This window comes from Notechis scutatus, chromosome Z (genome assembly GCF_049901735.1).
Source record: "Notechis scutatus isolate UNSWTSFEM ecotype Mainland chromosome Z, rNotScu1.2, whole genome shotgun sequence".
Classification (NCBI taxonomy): domain Eukaryota; kingdom Metazoa; phylum Chordata; class Lepidosauria; order Squamata; family Elapidae; genus Notechis; species Notechis scutatus.
Window position 1 is genome coordinate 66,557,304 of NC_142025.1, and position 22,421 is coordinate 66,579,724.

The 22,421-nt window shown below is 39.8% G+C and overlaps 2 protein-coding genes across 4 annotated transcripts in view; both read left to right on the forward strand.

The window, feature by feature from the left end:
- Positions 1-22,421, forward strand: part of EEPD1 (endonuclease/exonuclease/phosphatase family domain containing 1) — a 76,420-nt gene that overhangs the window by 37,595 nt on the left and 16,404 nt on the right. For 2 of the 3 annotated variants that reach the window (XM_026674857.2, XM_087947677.1), the window contains 3 exons: positions 843-894; positions 6,547-6,681; positions 14,870-15,002. In XM_026674857.2, coding sequence (XP_026530642.1) covers positions 843-894; positions 6,547-6,681; positions 14,870-15,002 — 320 coding nt within the window. Of the gene's footprint in view, positions 1-842; positions 895-5,723; positions 5,835-6,546; positions 6,682-14,869; positions 15,003-22,421 lie in introns of all 3 variants that reach the window. The other variant, XM_026674854.2, reaches the window with a different exon arrangement.
- On the forward strand, positions 6,691-14,306 carry LOC148128911 (uncharacterized). The gene is made up of 2 exons (XM_087947683.1): positions 6,691-13,775; positions 13,955-14,306. Exon 1 carries the CDS (start codon positions 9,135-9,137, stop codon positions 10,362-10,364), a length of 1,230 nt encoding a protein of 409 aa, XP_087803809.1. The 5' UTR covers positions 6,691-9,134; the 3' UTR covers positions 10,365-13,775; positions 13,955-14,306.

Sequence of the window (22,421 nt, forward strand, 5' to 3'; positions counted from 1 at the left end):
GGTATTGGGGGTGGAATTTTTTCAGTAAGGTAAGAGTCCTAACATGGTTTTAGCTACCCATTCACTTTGGGATGAGGGTAAATGTTTCCAAGCCATTAAGTATTGGGTTTTCCCTCTGGATCCTAGAGTCAAGGATTTCCTTGATTTCAAAGTGTTGTTCACCCCCTACCATGATGGGAACAGGTGGTCTGAAGAGTGAGCTTACCCTTGTATGAGTAAGCTAATGTGAACTACTGGGTGGACTTGCCTGAGTGTTTTGGCAAGTAGTAGTTCTACAGTTACTGGATTGGTGATCCTAGTGATATAGAAGGGTCCAATGAACTTTGGCCCTAATTTCTTTGATAGCTGTAATGATTGCAGGAATTTTGTAGATAAGTATCTCCAACATGGAAAGGTTTGGGTTCCATTATTTTCTTGTCAGCCTGAATTTTAAAAGCCTCTCTAGTGAGAAACAGATAAGCATCCATTCCCAGGGCCATCTTCCCCTGGCTTTCAAAGTGAAACAAGCCACATGACCCACCCTCCCTACCACATTCCCCAAGAGGTGAGAATATCTCAGGGCGCTTCGGTGCCAGGATACAAGTCATAAAATACCAGTTGTCACAGGCAATAGTAATGACTTGTATTCAAGGCCCCCAATTGAATGGCAGCATCACTTTTAGGGATCTTCTTTTGCAGTAAATTCCTCTGCAAGCCAAGATATGAATGCATTTCTATAATTGCTTGTTCAGATGTAGATCTAATGAAGTAATGCATATGAAAATGGTGGTAAAGTGATGTTTTCATGCTTTCATAACCATGTTGCTGTGATTGATATATTTTCTTCTTTTCTCCTTTTCTAGCATCAAACTTTTGGCTGTGCAGGAGTTGATTGATAGAGATGCGCTTGAGAAGGTATATTTTACTTTTTCTGTAGAGCAGCATAAATCCTTCTGTTAGAAGTGTTTCTGTTTCTATTTACTGCTACTGATGTCTTATAAGCATATATTGCAGATACAGAATGTGAATGTGTATGATCAGGTACCCAAAGACTATTTTCTTTGTTGCATTCACTATCTAATTAGATCGAGATTTGAAGCAAGGGCTACACTTCACCATTCAGTGGCATATTTGGAACTCCACTCCACTCCACTCCAGAGTCAAACCATAATAAAAACAAAATTTGATTTCATTTTAATAACATTAAACATAATATAATTTATTTCTATTCTTCATTTTATAATTTCTTTTTAATAGCAAATAAAAATAACAATATGATAATAGCTTTTGGAGGTTTCTGAAAGGGATCAGTTGCATTAAATATTGTGATATATATAAATAGTCCTCAATGTATGATTATTTGTTTAGTGATTGTTCAAAGTTATGAAAAAAATGACTTATGACTAGTTCTTATAGTCGTAAGTACTTATAGCCATCATAGCATCCTGAAGTCATGTGGTCAGAATCCAGGCACTTGGGAGATGGTATATATTTATGATGGTTGCAGCATTTTGTAGTCACACATCACCATTTAATTTTTTTCTAGGGAGTCTGATAAGCAGAGTCAATGAGGAAGGCTAGGTTTACTTAACGACCATGGCAAAAAAGCTTGTAAAATCAGACCCCGCCCACTTGGTAACCACATTACTTTAATGATGGAAGTTCTGGTTCTAATTGTGATCATAGATTGAGAACTACTTTATGCAATAAGCCCAAAGAATCCAAAGAATCCTGAGATGAATTTCAAAGCAATTTGAAATATGAACCAAGCAATGGTGCAGAGAAAACATTTCAGATGAAAGTTAAGAATGCGTGGAAAATTGTTGTTTTTAATTCTTTGGGTTCCTTCTAGTTTCCTTTATACCCTTCAGCTGGCACTGTACAAAATTAGATTTTATCATAGCCCCTTGGTTTTTGCTGCCTTGTGAAAAACAAGGGCATTAAACCGAACCAGTGGGTTCTGCCAGCAAATCTTTCCAAGCCTTCTTATGGGAGGTAGAAGAATTTACAAAGTGTAATGCTTCATTTTGTTGCTTTGCTGTTCCAGTATAGTTTATCTGGCACTGAATAGATAGACTGAATTGAACGTTTAAAGTCTTGAGAGCAAATGTATTGACAGTGATTCCTTCCCAGTCCAGTCAGTTTCACAATACACATCAGCCAGATCAACATTACATCATGATTACACTTATTTTTATTTTTGTTAATTCAACATTAGTCTCACTGCCCAGCAGCCTGCTCATGAGATGATTGTTAAGCAGAAGAGAGTGCTCCTGATTACAAATAGAACCCCTGCTTTGGTTTGGCTTAAACTGCAAAGGTGGCAATAATTTTATGAATGATTTTTTAAATCAGATACTTTTTACATATGTTCCATGCAGTGTGCATGACAGATATTATTAACATCCATAATGTGGGCATAATCTATGCATGCACAAATAAAGAGGAAAAGGAAACCAATCTCTGAGGGAACTGATTCATAATCTCTGACTTTATTGTCATAGTAACTAGGTCTCTTTGGATATTTCAGTTAAGCATTTTTCCACAAAGGAAGGAAGTTTAGTGACATTCTTGGAAATTCAACTCCACCTCTGGTTTCAGTGCATTTTTTTCAAAAGAGTAATAATTTGCTTTATCAGAATTAAATTTGCACAGTATTTAAAGCAGGCTAAGACTGTGTTTTCCTATGCAATATTTGTACTTAGGCAATAAGACTTTATCATTTGTGAGATTTAGTTGGTTTTTTTTCCCCCTACTCAGTCCTCAAAATCCATTCATAGCTGCTGACAACTAAATAGCATTGTTTCCTGGTCTTAGAAAACAGGGGTGTCAAACTCTCATCATCATGTTGTCATCACATGACATATCGTGACTTTTCCCCCCTTCACTAAACTGGGGTGTGCGTGGCCAGCGTGTGACACATCCAGCCCACGAGGAGTTTGACAACCCTGTCTTAGAAGATGGGAAAGATACATCACTTGTTGTATATACTTGTTGTATACTTAAGTAGTGCACTCATTATTGTTTTTAAAATAGATGCATGCATGTGCAGACACACACACACACACACACACACACACACACAAAACACTTTCTTCTCAAATCTCAGCAAAATAAGTCTTTTGGCCTTGCATGCTTACATAACCCACTATACTTTCAGCCTCCCAAGAAATGGTGAAACTGGCTTCCGGACACCAAGAAATAGTTACCTCTTCTGTTTTAAATAACTGCTGTGATCAACCCCATAATTAATATCGTCACTCATAAAAGCAGATTTTTCACAGTATTTTTCCCTTCTGAATGTTTTCCTTAAATTTAATGCTTCTGATTGCTTGGTCAAATATTGACTGGAGTTTAGTCAGTCTGGTTAGGGTTCACAAATCCTAACCAAAACTGACTAAGCTGGAATGCACTGTAATTTTGAAATAGTGGCAATGGCAGAGAGTGATTGCACAGCTATATCTAATTGCTAGACTGTTCCTGAACTAAGTAGCCTGGCAACAAGTGTTAATGTTGTAGTTATGTAGAGATTTCTGCAATTGTTCTAAATAGTACCTAGACTGTTTAGGAGCATCTGTTACTGCAAAACTAGCATTAAATATTAATCAATTAACCCTGTCATGACCATCTTGAAAAAACCTAATGCTTAATATTTTTATAATTGTTAATTGTTTTCTGATTCTGATTTAAGATCTTAATTCTAATCTCTAAAGCCAGAAGTGAAATAGGGCCTGATTATCTAAAGATAAATATGTATAGAAGATTTAATTTGGTGGTCTTTGCCATTCTCTTGAATACTGAAGTCATTATTTAATTCTCATACCAGGAATATTGTAACTCGTGTTAACCAACCCTTCCGTTTTACAAGGAAGAGACAATTAATGCTTAATTTATGTTGCTTTATTGAATCATATATTAACAATTTTATTGTTTAACATTCAAATGAATTCCTAATTTGGATACCTTGGAATAACTCCAGAATCATTTCTAATTTGTGTTTGAGAGAAGAAGTCCAAGTAGTTGTTCTGTTTCTTTCCTTGTTTCATAAGAAATCCTAAAACCCATAGGACATGACGAAACTTTAGAGTTTGCAAATACTGCAGATGCTTACATCAGGTTCAGCCTTGTGTAATTCATTTGGCTTGCTTATTTTGTCTAGCTAAGATTAATTGTTAAACAATCCAGCCAAAACATACTGTATTAGTACACATTGTCTTCAGTTTGTGCAATTTGCTTATTTACCAAGTTGAATCAAATTGAAATTAATTAAACCAAGCTGACCTGATAAAACTGTATCCTTACACAACCTTTCAGTTGCCCATTTTTAATTTAGTGCTTAAATTTAAAACTTGTGACAACATGTTCCTATCAATTGTTCCTGTAATATAAATTACTTGCAACTGTTGTTTTGGGGAATGTTTAACAATTTGCTGCAGGTTTTAGTTAATGTTTCTTCTGTTTAAGCTTTTAATAAAATTGTAAGCAAAATAACACTGCCTGTGGCACAACTTCTTGTGCCACAGGCAGTGCTATTTTGCCTACAATTTTATTGTAGGATATAAAGTGTAAAGAAGGATGGCAAACTAGTCTTATAAATATATTATTATATTATAAATATTTATAGTCTTATAAATACCTTATGCCACCAGACTTGAAATTCTAGAACTAGAAAACCTTGAACTACGCCGTCTTCGGCCTGATTTAAGCATGGTATATAAAATCATACATTGCAATGTCCTACCTGTTAATGAATACTTCAGCTTCAACCATAACAACACAAGAGCACACAATAGATACAAACTCAATGTTAACCGCACCAAACTTGATTGCAGGAAATATGACTTCAGCAATAGAGTGGTCAATGTCTGGAATACTCTACCCGACTCTGTAGTTTCTTCCCCAAACCCCAAAAACTTTAACCTTAGACTGTCTACTATTGACCTCACCCCTTTCCTAAGAGGTCTGTAGGGGGCGTGCATAAGCGCACCAACGTGCCTACCATCCCTGTCCTATTGTTTCTCTTATTCTTCTTTTATTTTTCTTATATGTACCCATTTCATGTATTCACAACTATGTATACACTTATACTTATCTTGTAAACAATTGGCAAATCAAATAAATAAATAAATAAATAAAATAAATAAAGCAGGCTGCATGGATTTTTTGAAATCAACAGCTCGTTCTTTGATTACCACCATTAGTTCAGTGACTATTCAAAAGTTACAGAAATGATTGAACCCTGGCTTACAATTACAACATTGCAGCAAGCCAAAGTCATGTGAGACATGATCCTTGCTTAATGATGGCAACTAGGACTACAGGGACTGTATAATTATAGCAGCAAACTCCAGCAGCAATCTCTCAAATCTCTGTATTTGTTATGGTCCTACTGAATAGAAGGGAAATTACCTAAAGCCTTTCTGCCACCTTAATTAACTAATTAATTGCTCTTTTTGGCCCATGGATGTTGATTAACTATTTATGTTTACGGATTTGAAAATGATGAGCATGCTTAGTCATCAAAGTATCTAGCCCTAAACCATCTTTAAATTTAACTGTTACATAATTTGTTTTCTTTGGTTGTGTAAATTAACATTTGAGTAATAATATTAAAAAATGCAATTCTTTAAAAATTCTGAAAGAAAAAAATGGCTGTTCCTTTACTTTTTCCTGTGGGATTTAAGAGTGACCTAAAAATGCTCCAATGTAATGAACTTCCTCTCTTCCCATCCAACTTTTTACAGTTTTGCATGGAGTTAAATCAGCCAACTCTGCCAAATATCCGCAAATGGAAGGGCCCTCGAGGATGTTGGAAGGGAAGCATTTCAGAGAAGCTCTCAGGGCACCCCGAGAAGGTAGTCTGGTGCAAGTCAAAAATTGTAGAGTTTTTATTAAGTTTTGCTTTTACCTAGTCAAGAAAATTATTATTACAGATTTTTGAACTACTGAAAAAGAATTTTTTTTTTGTTTCAGCTTCTATAGTTTTATCTGAACTAAGGACAGCATTTCTCCTGATCCTTTAAAGTGACTTTTCATAACTTTCTTTTCAATGCACCATAACTGATTTCTATGGCCAGGCTGTAGAGATTTTTTAAATTCCATTTTAGCTATATCTACATGCAGGTATTTCATTTTGGATCTTGAAATCTTAGTCCAATGACTTGTAGTAAATTCACTGAATTCACAAAAAAACTTATAAAAATAAGAATCACAGAAGTTCCATTTTGTAATTAAAATGTAATCATTTTTATAATTAAGTAATATAAACTCAATCCAAACAAAATTAATATCTTCAGCTCTTTGTTCAGTAGCCCTCAGTAGCCCAACAAGTACATGTTTGTATTTATATTATTATTTGCTTTATAGTATTTATATTCCATACCAATCAACAGATTCTAAGTAGAATACAAACAAAATAAGACCCTAACTACTCAGTCAACCTACTTAAAGCATCATCTTTGATTGGATTCAAATTTAATGTTGCTTTGACTGGCTGATTGGAATTAATTTAACCATTTTTAATGATGAATTGTTTGGTTTAGCTATTTTTTCTCTTTTGGCTTTCAGCGTGTAGAATATTCTGGCTTCCTGTGGGACACAACTGCAGGGATAGAACTGAAAGAAGCTAGCTCCTCTGAAGGTCCACATACAAATGGCAGTGGGATACAGGTCCATCTTCACCCTTACATTGCACATTTCAAGGTAAGACTTGACTTTTCCAACTGGAAGAATTCAAGATAGGGTTGGAAATTAATTTAATTGGGGAGAATAGCTACGATTAAGATGAACATCCTGCTGAGATTATTATACTTGTTTCAGACGATTCCAATAAAATTGGGGGGGATAATATTTTGAAGACCTAAAAAAGTTGATATTAAAATTTGTATGGCAAGGGGAAAAGGCGAGAATAAAATTAAAACTGTTACAAGATCATAAAAGTAGAAGAGGTTTTGGTCTTCCAGATTGGAAGTTATATTACCAAGCATCGGCACTTTTGTGGGTGAAAGAGTGGGTCAATCTGAGAAATATAAGGCTACTAACATTGGAAGATCATGATCTGCAACTGGGATGGCATGCCTTTTAATGGTATGAGAAGGGTAAGATACATAGCTACTTCCAGAGGCATTACATTACAAATTCACTATTGCTAGCATGGACCAAAATTAAACAACAACACTATTTAAAAGTGCCAGTATGGTTATCTATAATGGAGGCATAGATATATCCCAATGTCATAAATATGGATAAAATTATAAGATATAAACGAAAGGGGAGAATTAAAAACAAAACAAGAATTAAAAGATTAGGGATTGACCTATCATGGTGGCCACAGTTGCAAATACAATCCAGGTACGAAAAAGACAGACAGGAATATGGGTTTTACAATGAACCAAATGAGCTGGACCAGATATTAATGGGAACAGACCAAAAATTAATTAAGAGGATATACAATTACTTATTAACTCGCAAATTGGAAGAAGAACAAGTAAAAGAAATGATGATAATTTGGGCTAAGAATTTTGGGACAATAGATCTGGATAGGTGGGGGAAATTATGGAATAGAAATCATAAACTTACTATGTCAACAACATACATAAAATACATTACTTCCCTGCAAGATTAGCGAACATGTATAAAAACAAATCGGTTAAATGTTGGAAATGCAGTCGGACACCAGGTTTGTACTACCATATGTGGTGGACAGGCCCCAAAGCCAAAAATACTGGAAGAAAATACACATATGGCTGGAAAATATGATAAGACAACAAATAGATCTAAACCTGAGACATTTTTGTTGGGCATGAATCCGGGAAATTACAATAATACACATTTGGTTCTACATATCCTAACAGCAGTTAGAATTCCATATGCACAATATTGGAAAAACCCAGAAACTCTTGCAGATGATATTATAATAAAAAAAAAAATTCTGGAATGTGCAGAGATGGACAGATTAACCCTAAAAATTGAAGGAAAAGAAGATTTGGACTATTTTCCCTTGTAAGGCTGCAACAGGTCAGGATGGGTGGTACTCTTCCTTATCTGTTTAGGACTGAGTCTGTGCAAAAGGCTTATTAGCCTAGCTCTGCCCACTCTGGGTGATTCCTTCCCAGTTTATGCTTAGTCCTTAACAGAATAGGACATGTGTGATTGCCTCTCCTGCCTTTGGAACTTTCCTTCCAAAGGCAGCCTTTCTTTAATTTTTTTCTTTCCTTTTCTTGCTGCAATAAACCTCCTTTTTTGCCTTTCCTGTTTAAATTTGGCGCTCCGCAGCACAGCTGACGAGCGGGAGCGCCAAACAGCTGAGGACTGCTCTGGGGATCTGGAGCAGCCTTCAGGGGCTGCAGTGGCCATTTTTCCAGCCCTTCGGAGCAAAGATTACATTGAAAATTGTCCAGACGGCCAGAAAATGAGACCAGAGGCTTCTGCCATTACTGGGAAGCCGCAGGGCCATTTTTCGGTGCTCCGTGGTGAAGAGGCGATTTCTTGCCGGACGGCATTCTTAGAGGAGCATGGGCAGCAGCCACGCTTTCTTAAGAGCTGCGGGGATTGTCCAATCCCATGGTGAAGCAGCAGCTGCATGGTGAAGCAGCAGCTGCATGGATCTTGCAGCTGCCTTTTGTATTTGAGCTTGTTACCTTTCTGTGCCTAGCAGAGCATCGGAAGCCAGGGAAGTTTCAATCCTCTCCCTGAAGAAGGCTGCCATTTTGAAGATCCCTCGTGGCCAGTAGCCATTTTGAAATTGGTTTCGGCCATTTTGAAGATTCAGTTGGCCATTTTGAAGATCAGAGTTCTTCCCACCACTTCTGTGCCTTGGGTCACCACCAGTTGCCTCTGGAGCTGTGGATGACATCGAAGGGTATGCGCTGTAATTTTCAATTTTCCAGTGGGGGATTGGTTTCCCTATCCCGAAGTAGACCTGGACCCTTGGGATCCCTGCAGGGTCTGTCTATCTATATTGCCGTAACAGGCCCAGGAGAGAGTGAGTCCCAGTAGGAAGAAAAATCTTTCTACTGAAGTGCTTTTGGGCAGAAGAAAGTGGTAGTGGTGTGGGGATAGAGAAGCTTTCCCCTGAAGATGATTTCTTAAATCCCTTTGTATGCTTTCCTCCTGTTAAAGGACTTCCAGTCCACATTTGGCCTTGCTGCTCCAAGATGGCTGATGCCCCAAGGGAAACCAGGGCTTCAAAAGCGGCCAAGCCTCAAAAGGTGGCTCCTGCTGCTTCTATCAGAGGGAAGCAGCCTGTGAAAAAGGCCTCAAGGGCGAAGAAGAAGGATGCTTCCAGGTGCCATCAAGCCATCAAGAAGCAAATAGCCAAGGTGCATCAGGCCTCTTCTCATTTAACGTCTGTACCGCCCCCCCATCTCCAGCATCACTCATTAGTGAAATGGATTTGGAGGAGCCAGGACCTTCTTGCAGGCTTGGTGTCCAACCTTGGTCCCCGGATGTTTCCAGAAGAGGTGCTTCTCCCATTCCTTCTGAAGGCTACAGTCAAGCTGAGAATCTTCATGGAGAAGCAGCACCTTGGCAGGAGCATGGGCATAGTAAACGGGGTAGAACCCTCTTTTCCTTCTACTGTCCCTGCAGCCAGACCTACTGATCCTTCTGATTCGGATGTCCCTATTAATTTACAGATCCTGATAGACAAGGCAGTCAGGAAGGGCATCTCAGAAGGCTTGAAGGGAGCTACCCGTCATTCATCTGCAGCTTCTGATTTATTGGAAAGAAGATCCCGGGTTCATGAAGCTCTCTTGTCAAAAAGAGGCTCCTTTATCCAGGATCCAGTTTCTGGGTTGGTTGAAGACCTTGCTTCTGTTGCCTCAATGGCTCCCTCGTTGGTGAGAGAACCTGATCAGCCTGAATCCGATATGTCGGTGGATGAAGGCCCTTCACAAGAGATTTCGGTGTTTACGAGTTGTTTTAAACACGCTTTGTTTAGACCCTTGTTGTTCAAGGCTAGAAACACCACAAATTTAAAAAACGCAGATGATGAAGCAGCATCCACACTTCCTCCTGAGGAATCCAATGTTCTGTTTGATGAGCCCGAAGTCAAGAAGGAAGTGGTTCCATCACCAAAGTTGTTCCTGAAGGTAATCAAGAAACAGCTTGAAGCCCCTGCCACAGGGCCCAATCCTTTGGCCTCTGATCGCATGTTCTTCAACGTGGGGTCTGAACTTACCAAGACTCTTCAGGTCCCCACAGTTGATGCTCCAGTCACTGCTTTAGCCTCATCCTCGTCTGCTCCTTCAGACCCAGAGGAAGTTCTCAAGGCAGAAGAAAAGCGAGTGGAACAGTCACTACAGCGATCCCACTTGGCCGCTGCTTGGGCTGTCAAGGTTTCTACAGCGGCTTCTTTCTTACGAGAACCTCACTCAAGTGGCTAAAGCAGTTGTGGGATAGGATTCCCTCATCAGATGTCCGTGCCCACCAGGACATCAACAAGATCATGGCGGCTACAGAATTTACAGCAGATGCCACCCTGCATAGCGCCAGATTTGCCACGAAGGCCATTGCTTCCTCAGTGGCAGCCAGGCACATGTGCTGGCTACACAACTGGCAAGCTGATAGCAAATGTAAATGGAAGTTGGCGTCTGCTCTGGTCCAAGAGGAGAAGCTCTTTGAGAGGTCCTTGAGCCCCTTTTGATTGAGACCAAGGATGAAAGGAAGATTCTTCCTTAGCTCCTAAAGAGGGTGGAACATCGGGCCACTCCTTATTTCAAACCCCCTCAGTTCAGAGGAGAGTCAACTTCCAGTTTCCACCGGCCGTCAAAGCCTGCTTATCAACGTCAAGAACCTCCTCCTGATCACTCAGGCAAGGCCAGACAGCAGTTTTCTTCTAAATGGCCCTTTCGAGGAGGAGGAGGAAGTCACCCGTACTGTTGCCAGCGCTAGCTGTCACTCCATTCCCATTGATGGTTGTTTAGCATGGTTTGCTGACCAATGGGAGAGTATTACTTCAGACGCCTGGGTTCTGTCCACCGTTAGATCGGGTCTTTCACGAATTCTACTCCACACCTCCGAGCTTCTTTATCTCTTGCCCAGTATCTAGAGATGCTGGGACGTGGAGTCTGATGGAGTCAGCCATCCACCATTTGCTGGACCTAAAGGCCATTCAGGAGGTTCCCTTTGACCAACAGAGGATGGAATTCTACTCCAGAATTTTTGTTATTCCTAAAGCCTCGGGGGACAATTCTCTATCTGAAATGACTCAATAAATATGTTGTTTACAGGCGTTTTAAGATGCACACTCTTTCTTCCATGTTGGAAAGCGTTCGGCAGGGGGACTTCCTCATATCAATAGACTTGACAGAAGCTTATTTACATGTTCCTATTTGTTCGTCTCACAGGAGATTTCTTAGGTTTTGTTATCAGGGATGCCATTTCCAATACAGGGCTCTTCCCTTTGGATTATCCTCCACCCCCAGGGTCTTTACAAAATTTTTGGCTCCCTTGGCAGCACACCTTCATACCCTCCCAGTGCGTTTACAATGTTATCTAGATGACATATTAATCATGTCTTCTTTTTTTCACAGCGCTCAGCAGGATCTGCAAGTCACAATTTCAGTTCTGCAGAACCTGGGGTTTTCCATTAATGTACAAAAGAGCCATTTCTCCCCTACTATATGTCTCCTTCATTTGGGGGCCATTATTGACACAGGGGTGTGTCAAGTGTTTCTCTCTCATGAGCGTCTGCTCGGCCTACAGGAGATGATTAGGAGCATTCAGGGCCAGGGTTCTGTCCCTTTAGACCTTCTTTCTCAGCTTTTGGCCAAAATGATTTCCTGTATTGGAATTGTTCCCTGGGCAAGGCTTCACGCCAGATCCCTTCAGTGGTTTTTGCTTCCTTTCCAGAAAGCGGGGTCCAGCCATTCCCCCAGGAAAGTTAAATTGTCTAAGCAAGTTTTACTTTCCTTCCATTGGTGGCTTTCCAAAGCCATGTCCAAGGTCAGTCCTTCAAGCTAGAATCCTGCCTTATCCTTACTACAGACACTTCTATGTCTGGTTGGGGTGCCCATCTAGGTTCCCTCTGGGCCCAGGGGTTATGGTCTAAACAGGAACAGACTCACAGCATCAATTGGCTGGAACTTAGAGCTGTTCGTTTGGCCCTGAGGAAGTTTCTATGCCAGATGTCTGAGTCCAACGTCCTGGTTTTGACTGACAATGTGACCACAAAAGCTCACATCAATAGACAAAGAGGTACCAGGTCCCTTTCCCTTTTAACAGAGGCTGAGTCCCTGATCAGGTGGGCGGAACAACACCTTCAGTCGATCAGAGCTCAGCACATTTCTGGATCTGATAATACACAGGCAGATTTTCTCAAGCAGGACAACCATTGACCATGCAGAATGGCAATTGCATCCTTCTCTATTTCATCAGATCTCCCTGAGATTCAGATGGCCAGTAGTAGATTTATTTGCCTCATCCCTTAATGCCCAACTGCTCAGATATTATACGAGGTTTTTCTCCCAGGGAGCAGAAGGCACTAACGCCTTACATTGTAGCTGGCCTTCTGGGTTGCTCTACACCTTTCCGCCATTACCACTGATCCCAGCGGTGATTCGTAAGCTCTTGTTGGAGCAGGCTGAAATCATATTGGTGGCTCCCTTTTGGCCTCGCAGGCATTGGTTTGCTGATTTGATGGGCTTTTCAGTGACCCCCCCTTGGCGGATTCCTGAGGAGGATGTCTCTCTTCTCCAGGGTCCCTGTCTCATCCGAAGCTCCAGTGGTTGCAACTGGCAGTGTGGCGATTGAGTGGGGCATCTTAAAAAGCACCCAACTCTCCAACAAGATTATCCAAACCATTCAGGCCTCCACGCGACCATCTACAATTTGCATTTATGAAGCTACTTGGTAATCCTTCTTAGCTTGGTGTGCCAAGACCAACATCTCACCTCTACAAGTTTCTGTGGCTGCAATCTTGGAATTCTTACAGGCTGGCCTGGACAAGGGTCTTTTCCCCAACACTCTCCGCAGGCAGGTTTCAGCCATCTCATCAGTCTTGTCTTGAGGGAAGTTGGAATCATTGGCTCAGCAACCTACAGTCCGTAGGTTCCTCAGAGGAGCGACCAACCTTTGCCCTCCTGTGGTACATAGGTACCCCACTTGGGATCTGACCAAGGTTCTACAGTCCCTCATAAATCCTCCATTTGAGCCTCTTCGACAATCCAGTCTTCATCTCCTTACCCTGAAAGTGGCTTTTCTAGTGGCAGTCACCTCGGCGAGGAGAGTTTTGGAGTTGGTGGCTCTCTTGGTTCTCCCTGACCTCTGCATTTTCCATCCTCATCAGGTGGTTTTACGATTGGACCCGGCCTTCATTCCAAAGGTCAACACATCTTTCCACAGGGCTCAGGAGCTAGTGCTTCTGGATTTCTGTCCTCATCCAGTCCATGAGTTGGAGAAGATATGGCACACTCTGGATGTGCGCAGAGCTTTAAAAATTTACATTAAATGTACTGCTGCTTTCCGCAGGACGGAGTCTTTGTTTTGCTCATTCCAACCCTCCTTGTTGGGGGGTAACGTTTCTCCATCTAGGTTGAGTAGATGGATCAAGGCATGCATAGCTTGTGCCTATTCCAGCAGGTCCCTGCCAGTTCCCAGGGGCGTTAGGGCCCATTCCACTCATAGTGCAGCTACAACAGTGGCATGGACTTCACCTTTGCCCTTCATCCATCACTCTCTCCTGGACTCCTTCGCTTCAGCGGATGCGGCGTTTGGTAGATGAGTCCTTCAACAAGTTGTTTCGGACCATGCCAGCCAAGACCAGTCTTAACCCTCCCAAGGACAACCCTGCTTTGGTATGTCTCATCCTGACCTGTCGCAGCCTTACAAGGGAAAATGGGTGTTGTTTACCTGAACATCACTTTTTCTTGTAGGCAAGACAGGTCAGCCCCACCCTTGGGGTTGGTTCCTTTCATGGGACCCAGGGGGCGCGCGTCCTGCTAATCTTCTTGTTTTTTTCTTTTTCCTTTCTTAGAGGCAATCTGGTCTGTCGCACTGACTTTGCAGAAACTGGGAAGAGTCACCCAGAGTGAGCGGAGCTAGGCTAATAAGCCTTTTGCACAGACTCAATCCTAAACCAATAAGGAAGAGTACCACCCATCCTGACCTGTCTTGCCTACAAGGAAAAGTGGTGTTCAAGTAAACAACGTCCATTTCATAACATGGGAACTATTCTATAAAAGGTTAAATGACAGATATTGAGGTTAGAGGAGTGGAATTAGGTGAAATATGCTTTATAGGAGAAAGAAAAACAGATGAGTAAATATTTCTGACAATTACATAATCAATACTCTAATGGAAGATAAAATATGTTATAATATGATTTATGGTATTCAGCTTTGTTCGGATATTTTCCCATGTCATTATAGTTGTGCTTTTAAAGTTGTAGCAACGTTTCGACAGAATCTCATCTGCCATCATCTGATGAAGCCTGATGATGGCAGATGAGATTCTGCTGAAACGTTGCTACAACTTTAAAAGCACAACTACAATGACGTAGGAAAATACCCGAACATACATATATACATATACATATACATATACATATACATATACATATACATATACATATACATATATACATATACATACATACATACATACATACATACATACACACATACATACATTGTATATAGATGATGGTAATGTTTGTATGATGGATATTAACATCTTGGACACCTAGAGAGCTCAACATAGAAAGGAAATGTATGATATAAAACAATAAAAATATTTCAAGAGGTTAAAAAAAGTATGTGTCTCTTTGCAAATCAGAAATGATTGTTATTGATCAGCACAGTGGTGAGAAATCAGGAGAGTTCTTTCATTTGTGATGTATTTGTGAACAGAGCCTTGAAAATATCTTAATGCTGCCTATGTTTGTTCCTAGATTGGAATGAATGATTTAATACTGATTAACTTGCATTTAGTGCCATTGCTGTCTACTGGAGAAAATTCTGTGAAGAATCAAAATAGTCATAAATTAGCAATTTTTGCACATACTGTACAAGAAACACTGAAAGGTAAGAAGACCAGCTGATAAAAATCTTAAATAATGTTGAAGAGGTTCCATCACTCATTTGGTATACATCAGATTTCCATTGCCTGGCACCTTCCAGAGGCATTGGATTTCAATTAGAAAGTATGCATAAAAAATCCTCCTTCCTTTTTAAAAGTCAACTTTTTTAGCTAATGCTAAATAATGTCAAAACATCATTTACTGAGTGATTTAACTGGCATATTTGATCTTTAATTAAAAAATAATGTATATTGTCAGTCTTTGCACTGCTTAGATATTGGGGGAGGAAGAGATTACGTTTATAGTACCCATAGATTTTGGTATGGATTTAGAAAATAACAGTCTATATGTCTCTCCCTCCCCCCTCTGTATATGTTTGTGTGTGTGTGTCTCTCTCTCTTTCTCTCTCTCTATGTATTATTATAATAAACTAATTAGGGTCAAGATCAATCTGTAAAAATGTGTTGAGGCAGAGGGAAGTAGCTTTAGAATCTATGCAGAGCAGATGCCACAACTATCAATTATGAAAGGCACATTCTTCTTAATTTTAGAGCTAGTTTCAGGGCAAATGTCCATATAACAAATTAGTGATTGTTCTAAAACCAGTATATCAGGTTGTGGCTTTTAAGTGGGAATTTCCTTCTATGAAATGTGCTTACCAAAACACATTCTGGTACTGCTTGGTTACAACCATAATGCAGACAATCATAATGCAAAATAGAGATTTGTTTGTTTTTTTAAAAAAGTAATGCATCTCTCGTCTGGTCTAAGAACTAAGTAAATCTTAGTCATCATTAATTTCCATGAATGTTTTCTTCAGTTATGCATCTTTAGTAACATGAAGGTAAAGGGCTCCCAGTCTATCTGAAAAGAATGAAATAGATAAGCTATTGGGTGGTATGTAGGGAATAAAGACATTCTTCAGTAATTTGGTTGAACCAATCTGGGCTGCAAAATCCCTCAAAATCAAATGAAAGTTGGGTAGGGTGTAGAAATGAAGATAGTGAGAAGACTACTATGCAACCTATTCAGAAAATGAAACCCATTAAGAATGAATTCAGCATTATATGTATATTTTAAAGTGTAAATGTTAGGTATCATATAAATATGTCTCAGGGCCACTGAAATGCCAATGGACCGTAACAAATTTGATTTTGGAATCAAGTGGCAGAATGCTCCAGTTTCAGAAGAGGGCATATAATATGTAACATTAGGCAACCAACATCAAGACGGTGCTTAAAAATGAATTACCATCATTGATCATGAATGTAAAAAATGTTATGCCAGATTAGTTGTTCATAAGTGACAAAAAGCATATGGGTAGATGTTGTTTTCAAAAGCCATAATCAAGAGTATTTTCAGGGTTATGTCTTACTTTTTAATAAGCATTGGTTTGCTTCTGCAGCTATGTTAGGTGTAGCAGTGCTTCATAAATTAATACTGTGCCTCTCTGGCACAGTTCCTGTGATTTGCCTCCTTCATAAGGTGCATATACACTCACAGTCATTAAATTCTGTAATCATCCAAACAACATTTGCCTGTAATTAATTCATGTTAGTTAAAAATGGTATCAAAATCCAAAGCTACTGTAGAGCTGATTCCCATTGTTTTTTGCACCTTATCCTTCAACTATTAAAGATTGCTGCTATAAACTGTATGTTTTATAACATTCCCCCTTATGTATTTGTTGCATACATTCCTTTCCCAATTTGAGTGCTATGTTTACATGGGATTATGGAAACTGAAATCCAATAAATTTAGAGGTACTGGGATTGCAGAGTGTGCCCAGATTGTTTCCCATTTTTCCCAGAAAAAAAAAATCTTGAGAGAAACCATGAAACAGAGAGGTACATGTGCATGTACTGTGTTTCCCTGAAAATAACACCTATCCCAAAAATAAACCTTGCCTAATTCTCAGGTGTGCATCTAATTTATAAGCCCTACCCCAAAAATAAGCCCTAGTGAGGGTTTATAAGCCCTGTCATCAATCCGGGATGGGGGGGTCATGGCCAGCACAGAAGGCAACAAGCTCATGGGGCCTTTGATGTCAGGCAACACTGCAGGCAAGCAGAGAGATGCTGGGACAGAGTGGGAGAGCACGATAGATGTGTAAATTGCCCAAACACAGACCCAAGGGCAGAAAATACAACACTGCAAAAAAAAAAAGTAACTAAAAGGAGGGTGTTCTACCTCCATTCTGGATATACTGATTCAGAAGCTCACATAAATTGAAGGCCTGAGTCAAAAGTTGTAAACCCCCCTCCCACTGGCCAAGGAAGGGGCGATGAAGCTAGAGAAGAAAACTTATCATCCCACCCTCCGGGCCAGGAACAGCTCACAACCACCCGCCCAACCATGTATCCCCTCACAAACATGGACATCGATCTCTGAGGTGGTGCTTAGCATGGTGACTCCTTCCCTTTCCCAGTCACCTCCTGAAGGCTCGGCCCCTTCCCTCCCTGCCAGTGTCACCCCAGAGGCCAGGCCTTGTTGCCAATCACCAATTGTGCATAGGAGGGGGTGCATGGTGTGACTTGGCATAGCAGCGGGATTGGCAATGTAGGTAAAGCACCACCTTGAGATTTACCTGGACCCAGCTCAGCCCCTTATTTGTGGCACCATGGATCAGCTGAGCCAGCTAAAGCTGGGAGCTGCCTCTCGTTCTCTCTCCGGGCGCCTGAACATGTTTCCAGCACACTCTTGCCAGCCTCAGCCTGCCTTTGGCACAGAGGCAACCTCACTGCCAAGAGCTCCTTTCTTCCACAACTCACTTTGTGGGTCTACAGCAGGCGGTGACAACAATTTGCTCTCCGTCAGGCCTGAAGCTTGAGTCTTGCTCAGGCTGCTTCTGCTTGCTGCCGGTGCCACTGCGCATCAGATTTTCCTGCCTCCATTAAATCAGATGTCAATCTGTCCTGCTATCTGTTGGCTTACCTGTGACTGTGATGGAGCAGAAGGCCATGCAGCCTTGGGATCATGTTCCCCCACTATGCCTCTGCCTGGCTGCTGAGCCCGCTGAACCTGCTGCTGCTGGCTTCGTGGGACTCTTTGCCCTCCTGGCCCTGCTGATCTCAGCTGCCCTGCTGGGCTGCTCCTGCCTGGATAGCTCTGACCTCTGGATCTGTTAAGGTATTCCCCATTAGGAGAATGAGTGCACTCGGGGAAACGTACTGAGAATGGTGTTGAATAATACACAACCAGCATACAGATACACTGAATAGTAAAATGTAGATTTACTTCCAGTAAACGGGTAAACAAAGTCCAACAAACAATCCAAATCATACACGGTTAAAGCAGGTAGTATTCAATACAATCAGTCCAGGGATAATCCAAAAACGAAGTCCAGTATCATAAACAAAGTTCAGTAAACGGAGTTTGCTAACAGTTTGCAAGACTCACAGCAATCCAAGCAGAACGACGTTCAGGCAAAAGGCAATAGGGAAAATGCAAGAAGAGAACAAACCAGGTTTCTGGCTCCATCTTATGGCCATTGGAGGAACCTCAGCCAATCACAATTACAGCATTCTCTTAAAGATACAACAGTATTAAATAACTATCCTGGTTTATGTATTGCCAACCCAACTGTTAGGTAACTATCATTCCTAACATTCTCCCCTTTGGGGAGGACAGTATATAAACCCTTACAGTTTAAGTCCATATTCCTCACAACAAGCCTTATGTTTTACAGTGCCTTGGGCTTTTGTAAAATGATCTGCAATGATATTCTCTGACATGCAATACTCCAGTATAATCATTTTACTTTGAACACATTGTCTCACATTTAGATATCGTAGATCAGTGTGTTTTGATCTTGTCTTTATGGCGAGATTGGAAGCCATCTGAATTGCTGATTGGTTGTCTTCATATACAACAATAGGTTCATTTACATTAATTCCCATGTCTATCATTAGTTGTTTATAACATACTAAGTCTGTACATAATAGAGACAAACATGAGAATTCAGCCTTGTTTATAAGCTTAGATGTTTTTGTCGAATAGACCGCCATCCAATTAACACCTTTTGTTAGGGTTTGTGGATTAACCCCTAGAAGAGTATTGCAGCAGTAGTCAAACCAGGAAGCCAAACGAGAGTGGAAGGGCCCCAGAGTATACACACACTGAACACAAAACACTGTTTGTAGTTTAAATAGTTTTTAATCCAGTTAGAGTTTAAGCATTGTCATTCAGTCCATTAAGTCATTCACAGTATTTCCATCCAGTAAGACTCACTAGTATAGTCCAAGTTAAGAGTCCTTGCAATATCTTTATCAGCCGATAAAGATATCTTCTCCTCCTCCGGTTTCACTCTCCAGAGAAACAAACGCTGGATATTCAGTAGAATTACGCAGTAAATCAGCAAACAGTAGCAAACAATAACAGTTCAGTCACAGGCACTCACAGTCAGTAATCACAGTTAGTCACAGTAACACACAGTTAGTCGCAGCAGCACACAGTTACAGTAGCACACAGTTACAGCCAGCTTTCCAGCTTCTAATGCTTCCTTATATTGTAACTTCTAACCGCACCCTTAATCGGCTAATTGCCTGCTGCATTGTGCTTAAAGTGATAAGCACTTAAACCATGATATCTAAGTTTTATATATTTATTCACCCAAACCATATTTGGTATCAATGTTATACCTAACATACTCCCCTTTTGGGTGAAATAAATATATAATATCTTTACAATCTAATCCCATATTTTTCACAACTCTCCTGGTGCTTACTGGCACCTTGGGCTTTAGTAAAATTATCAGCTAAATTGTCATCCGACATACAGTACTCTAGCTGAATCATCTTACTTCTTACAGATTGTCTCACGTTTAGGTATCTTAGATCTGTATGCTTGCTCCCTTGTTTTTACTCCAATATTTGTGGCCATTTGAATTGCTGCCTGATTATCTTCATGTATAATTATAGGATAATCTACAGTTATACCTATATCAATTAACATTTGTTTATACATTATTAATTCTGTACATAACAATGATAAACAGGAGAATTCTGCCTCCATAGTAGACAAACTTATATGCTGTTGTCTTATTGACTTCCAGCCTATTAATGTCTTACCCAGCATTATGGCTGTTCCTGAAGTCGACTTTCTAGTGTCTCTTTCTGATGCAAAGCTAGCATCTGCATAAGCACTCAAAATTAAATCACCCTTTGGTTCTAAATACAATGAATAATTCATTGTCTTTTTAAGATATCTTAATATCCTCTTAGCTGCTATCCAGTGTCTTTCACATGGTGCAGAATTGAATCTAGCCAACTGATTCACGCAGTACGATATATCTGGTCTAGACCAATTACTAATATAACTCAAACTACCAATTAAAGATTGATAAATCATCTTATCAAACTCAGGGCTTTGTTCATCAGTGTTGCTAAAATCCTGACTCATTGGAGTCTTAGCTGGCTTACAAAGCTCCATCTTGTAATCTTTAGCAATTTGCTTATCTTATCTTCCTGAGATATCTTAAAACCTTTCCTTGTTTTCTTTATATTCAAACCGAGATACTTCTTTATCTCCCCTAATTGCTTGATCTTTATTCTCTTTCCTAATGATGTTATTATTTTATTTGCTTCATCATTAGTTTCAGTTATCAATGCAATGTCATCTGTGAATAGTAATAATAATGATACTTTCCCATTTGTCTCCCTCTTAAACAGACATGGATCGGCTAAACCAGCTTTAAATCCTATATTGTCTAGTTCCTTTACAATATACTGGTTCCATTCATAGCCTGATTGTTTAAGACCATAGAGGCTTTTCTTTAACAACCAACAATCATTATTATCCTTATTTTCACTTTTAATACCAACAGGTTTTTTCATATAAATAATATGTTTTAATGGGGCGTGCAAGTAAGCAGTTTCCACATCTAAATGGTTAACTATATAGTTTTTACTAGCTGCCCACACTAAAGCTGCCCTCAAGGTTGCTGCCTTAAGACTAGGTGCAAACACCTCATCATAGTCATTAGCATTCTGCCTAAAACCTTGGGCTACTAACCTTGCCTTATGGATTAAATTACCATCTTTATCTATTTTTACCTTAAATATCCATTTGCAGCCAATGGATTTCTTTCCTACAGGTAATTTGGCATTTTCATACACCTTCATATCACTTAATGAATTCAGTTCCTTATTCATTGCTGCATACCATTTTTTCTTTTTCCTTATTAGGATACTTTTTAATTTCTTCAACAGAATTAGGAACTTGATTAATCTGGCACACTGTGTTAGCCTGGTACCTATCAGGCGGTCTAGATATACGTGTAGTTCTTCTGGGAATTACAGGGCTTACAGGAGGACTTTGTTGAACTACTACCTGTTCATCTTCCTCATCCTGTTCAGCTATTGAATCTGTTTCTTCCTTTATGGGCACTATTTCATCCTGTATTTGTCTCTTTACTTTATTTTTAAAGTTACAGGGATAACTAATGGGATTTCTATAGGATTCAATAATTACATCTTTATTGGCATCCTGTTCTAATTTCTCCCATCCTTCATGTTCTAGAAATTGGGCACTAGCACTACATAACACTTTAGATGTGCCTTTCTCCCAAAATCTATATGCCCTATGGTTTGCCTGATAACCAACGAAGAAAAATCTTTTAGCTCTATGTTGCCCTTTTTTCTGAGTTGTGCAGGAATATGCACCCATGCTGGTGCACCAAATGTGTGCAGGTAACTTAGATCAGGTTTCCTGCCATGCCATCTGGTGAATGGAATTTCACCTGTTGTTGTATTAACAACGTTGTTCAATATGTTATTAGCACACATTGTAGCCTCCCCACACAAGAATCAGGTAACCCAGAATCATTCAACATTGTTCTAACCATTGCCTGTAGTGTTTGGCCTCTTCTTTCAATAAAAGCGTTATGTTCTGGCCTGTATGGAGCAGACTTCTTATGCTCTATTCCAGCTACCTTAAGTCTGTTCTGGAATTTGTTATTAATAAATTCCGTGCACCATTATCTGTCACCAGGGTTATCAATTGACGTTTAGACTTTCTTTCAGCAAACCTAAGCCAATTGAAAAAATGTTGATATGTTTCAGTTTTGCTTTTCATTAAATAGCAAAATCCATATCTAGAATAATGGTCCATAATGCTCAGTATATATCTAGCACCCCCCATACTGGGTTTCTTTGGACCTATTATGTCTGCAAATACTACTTCTAAAGGCTCTTTTGTTTTGAAACCATTTAACCTATTTGCAGGCAATACTTTGCTCTTATCTTCACAGCAAACATTACAACGCAAATATTTATCACAAGATTTTAACCTTATTCCTTCAGATAACTCAACTGTACGTTTTAGCATTTTAAAATTTACATGCCCCAAACGCCTATGCAATAAATGGATACATTCTTCATGAGGCTTTATATTATTAAATACAGTCTGAGCCTCCCCTTTCTTA

What these genes read in the sequence shown, in the direction of transcription:
- LOC148128911 (XM_087947683.1), top strand. Translation starts at nt 9,135, where the DNA reads ATGGCTGATGCCCCAAGGGAAACCAGGGCTTCAAAAGCGGCCAAGCCT.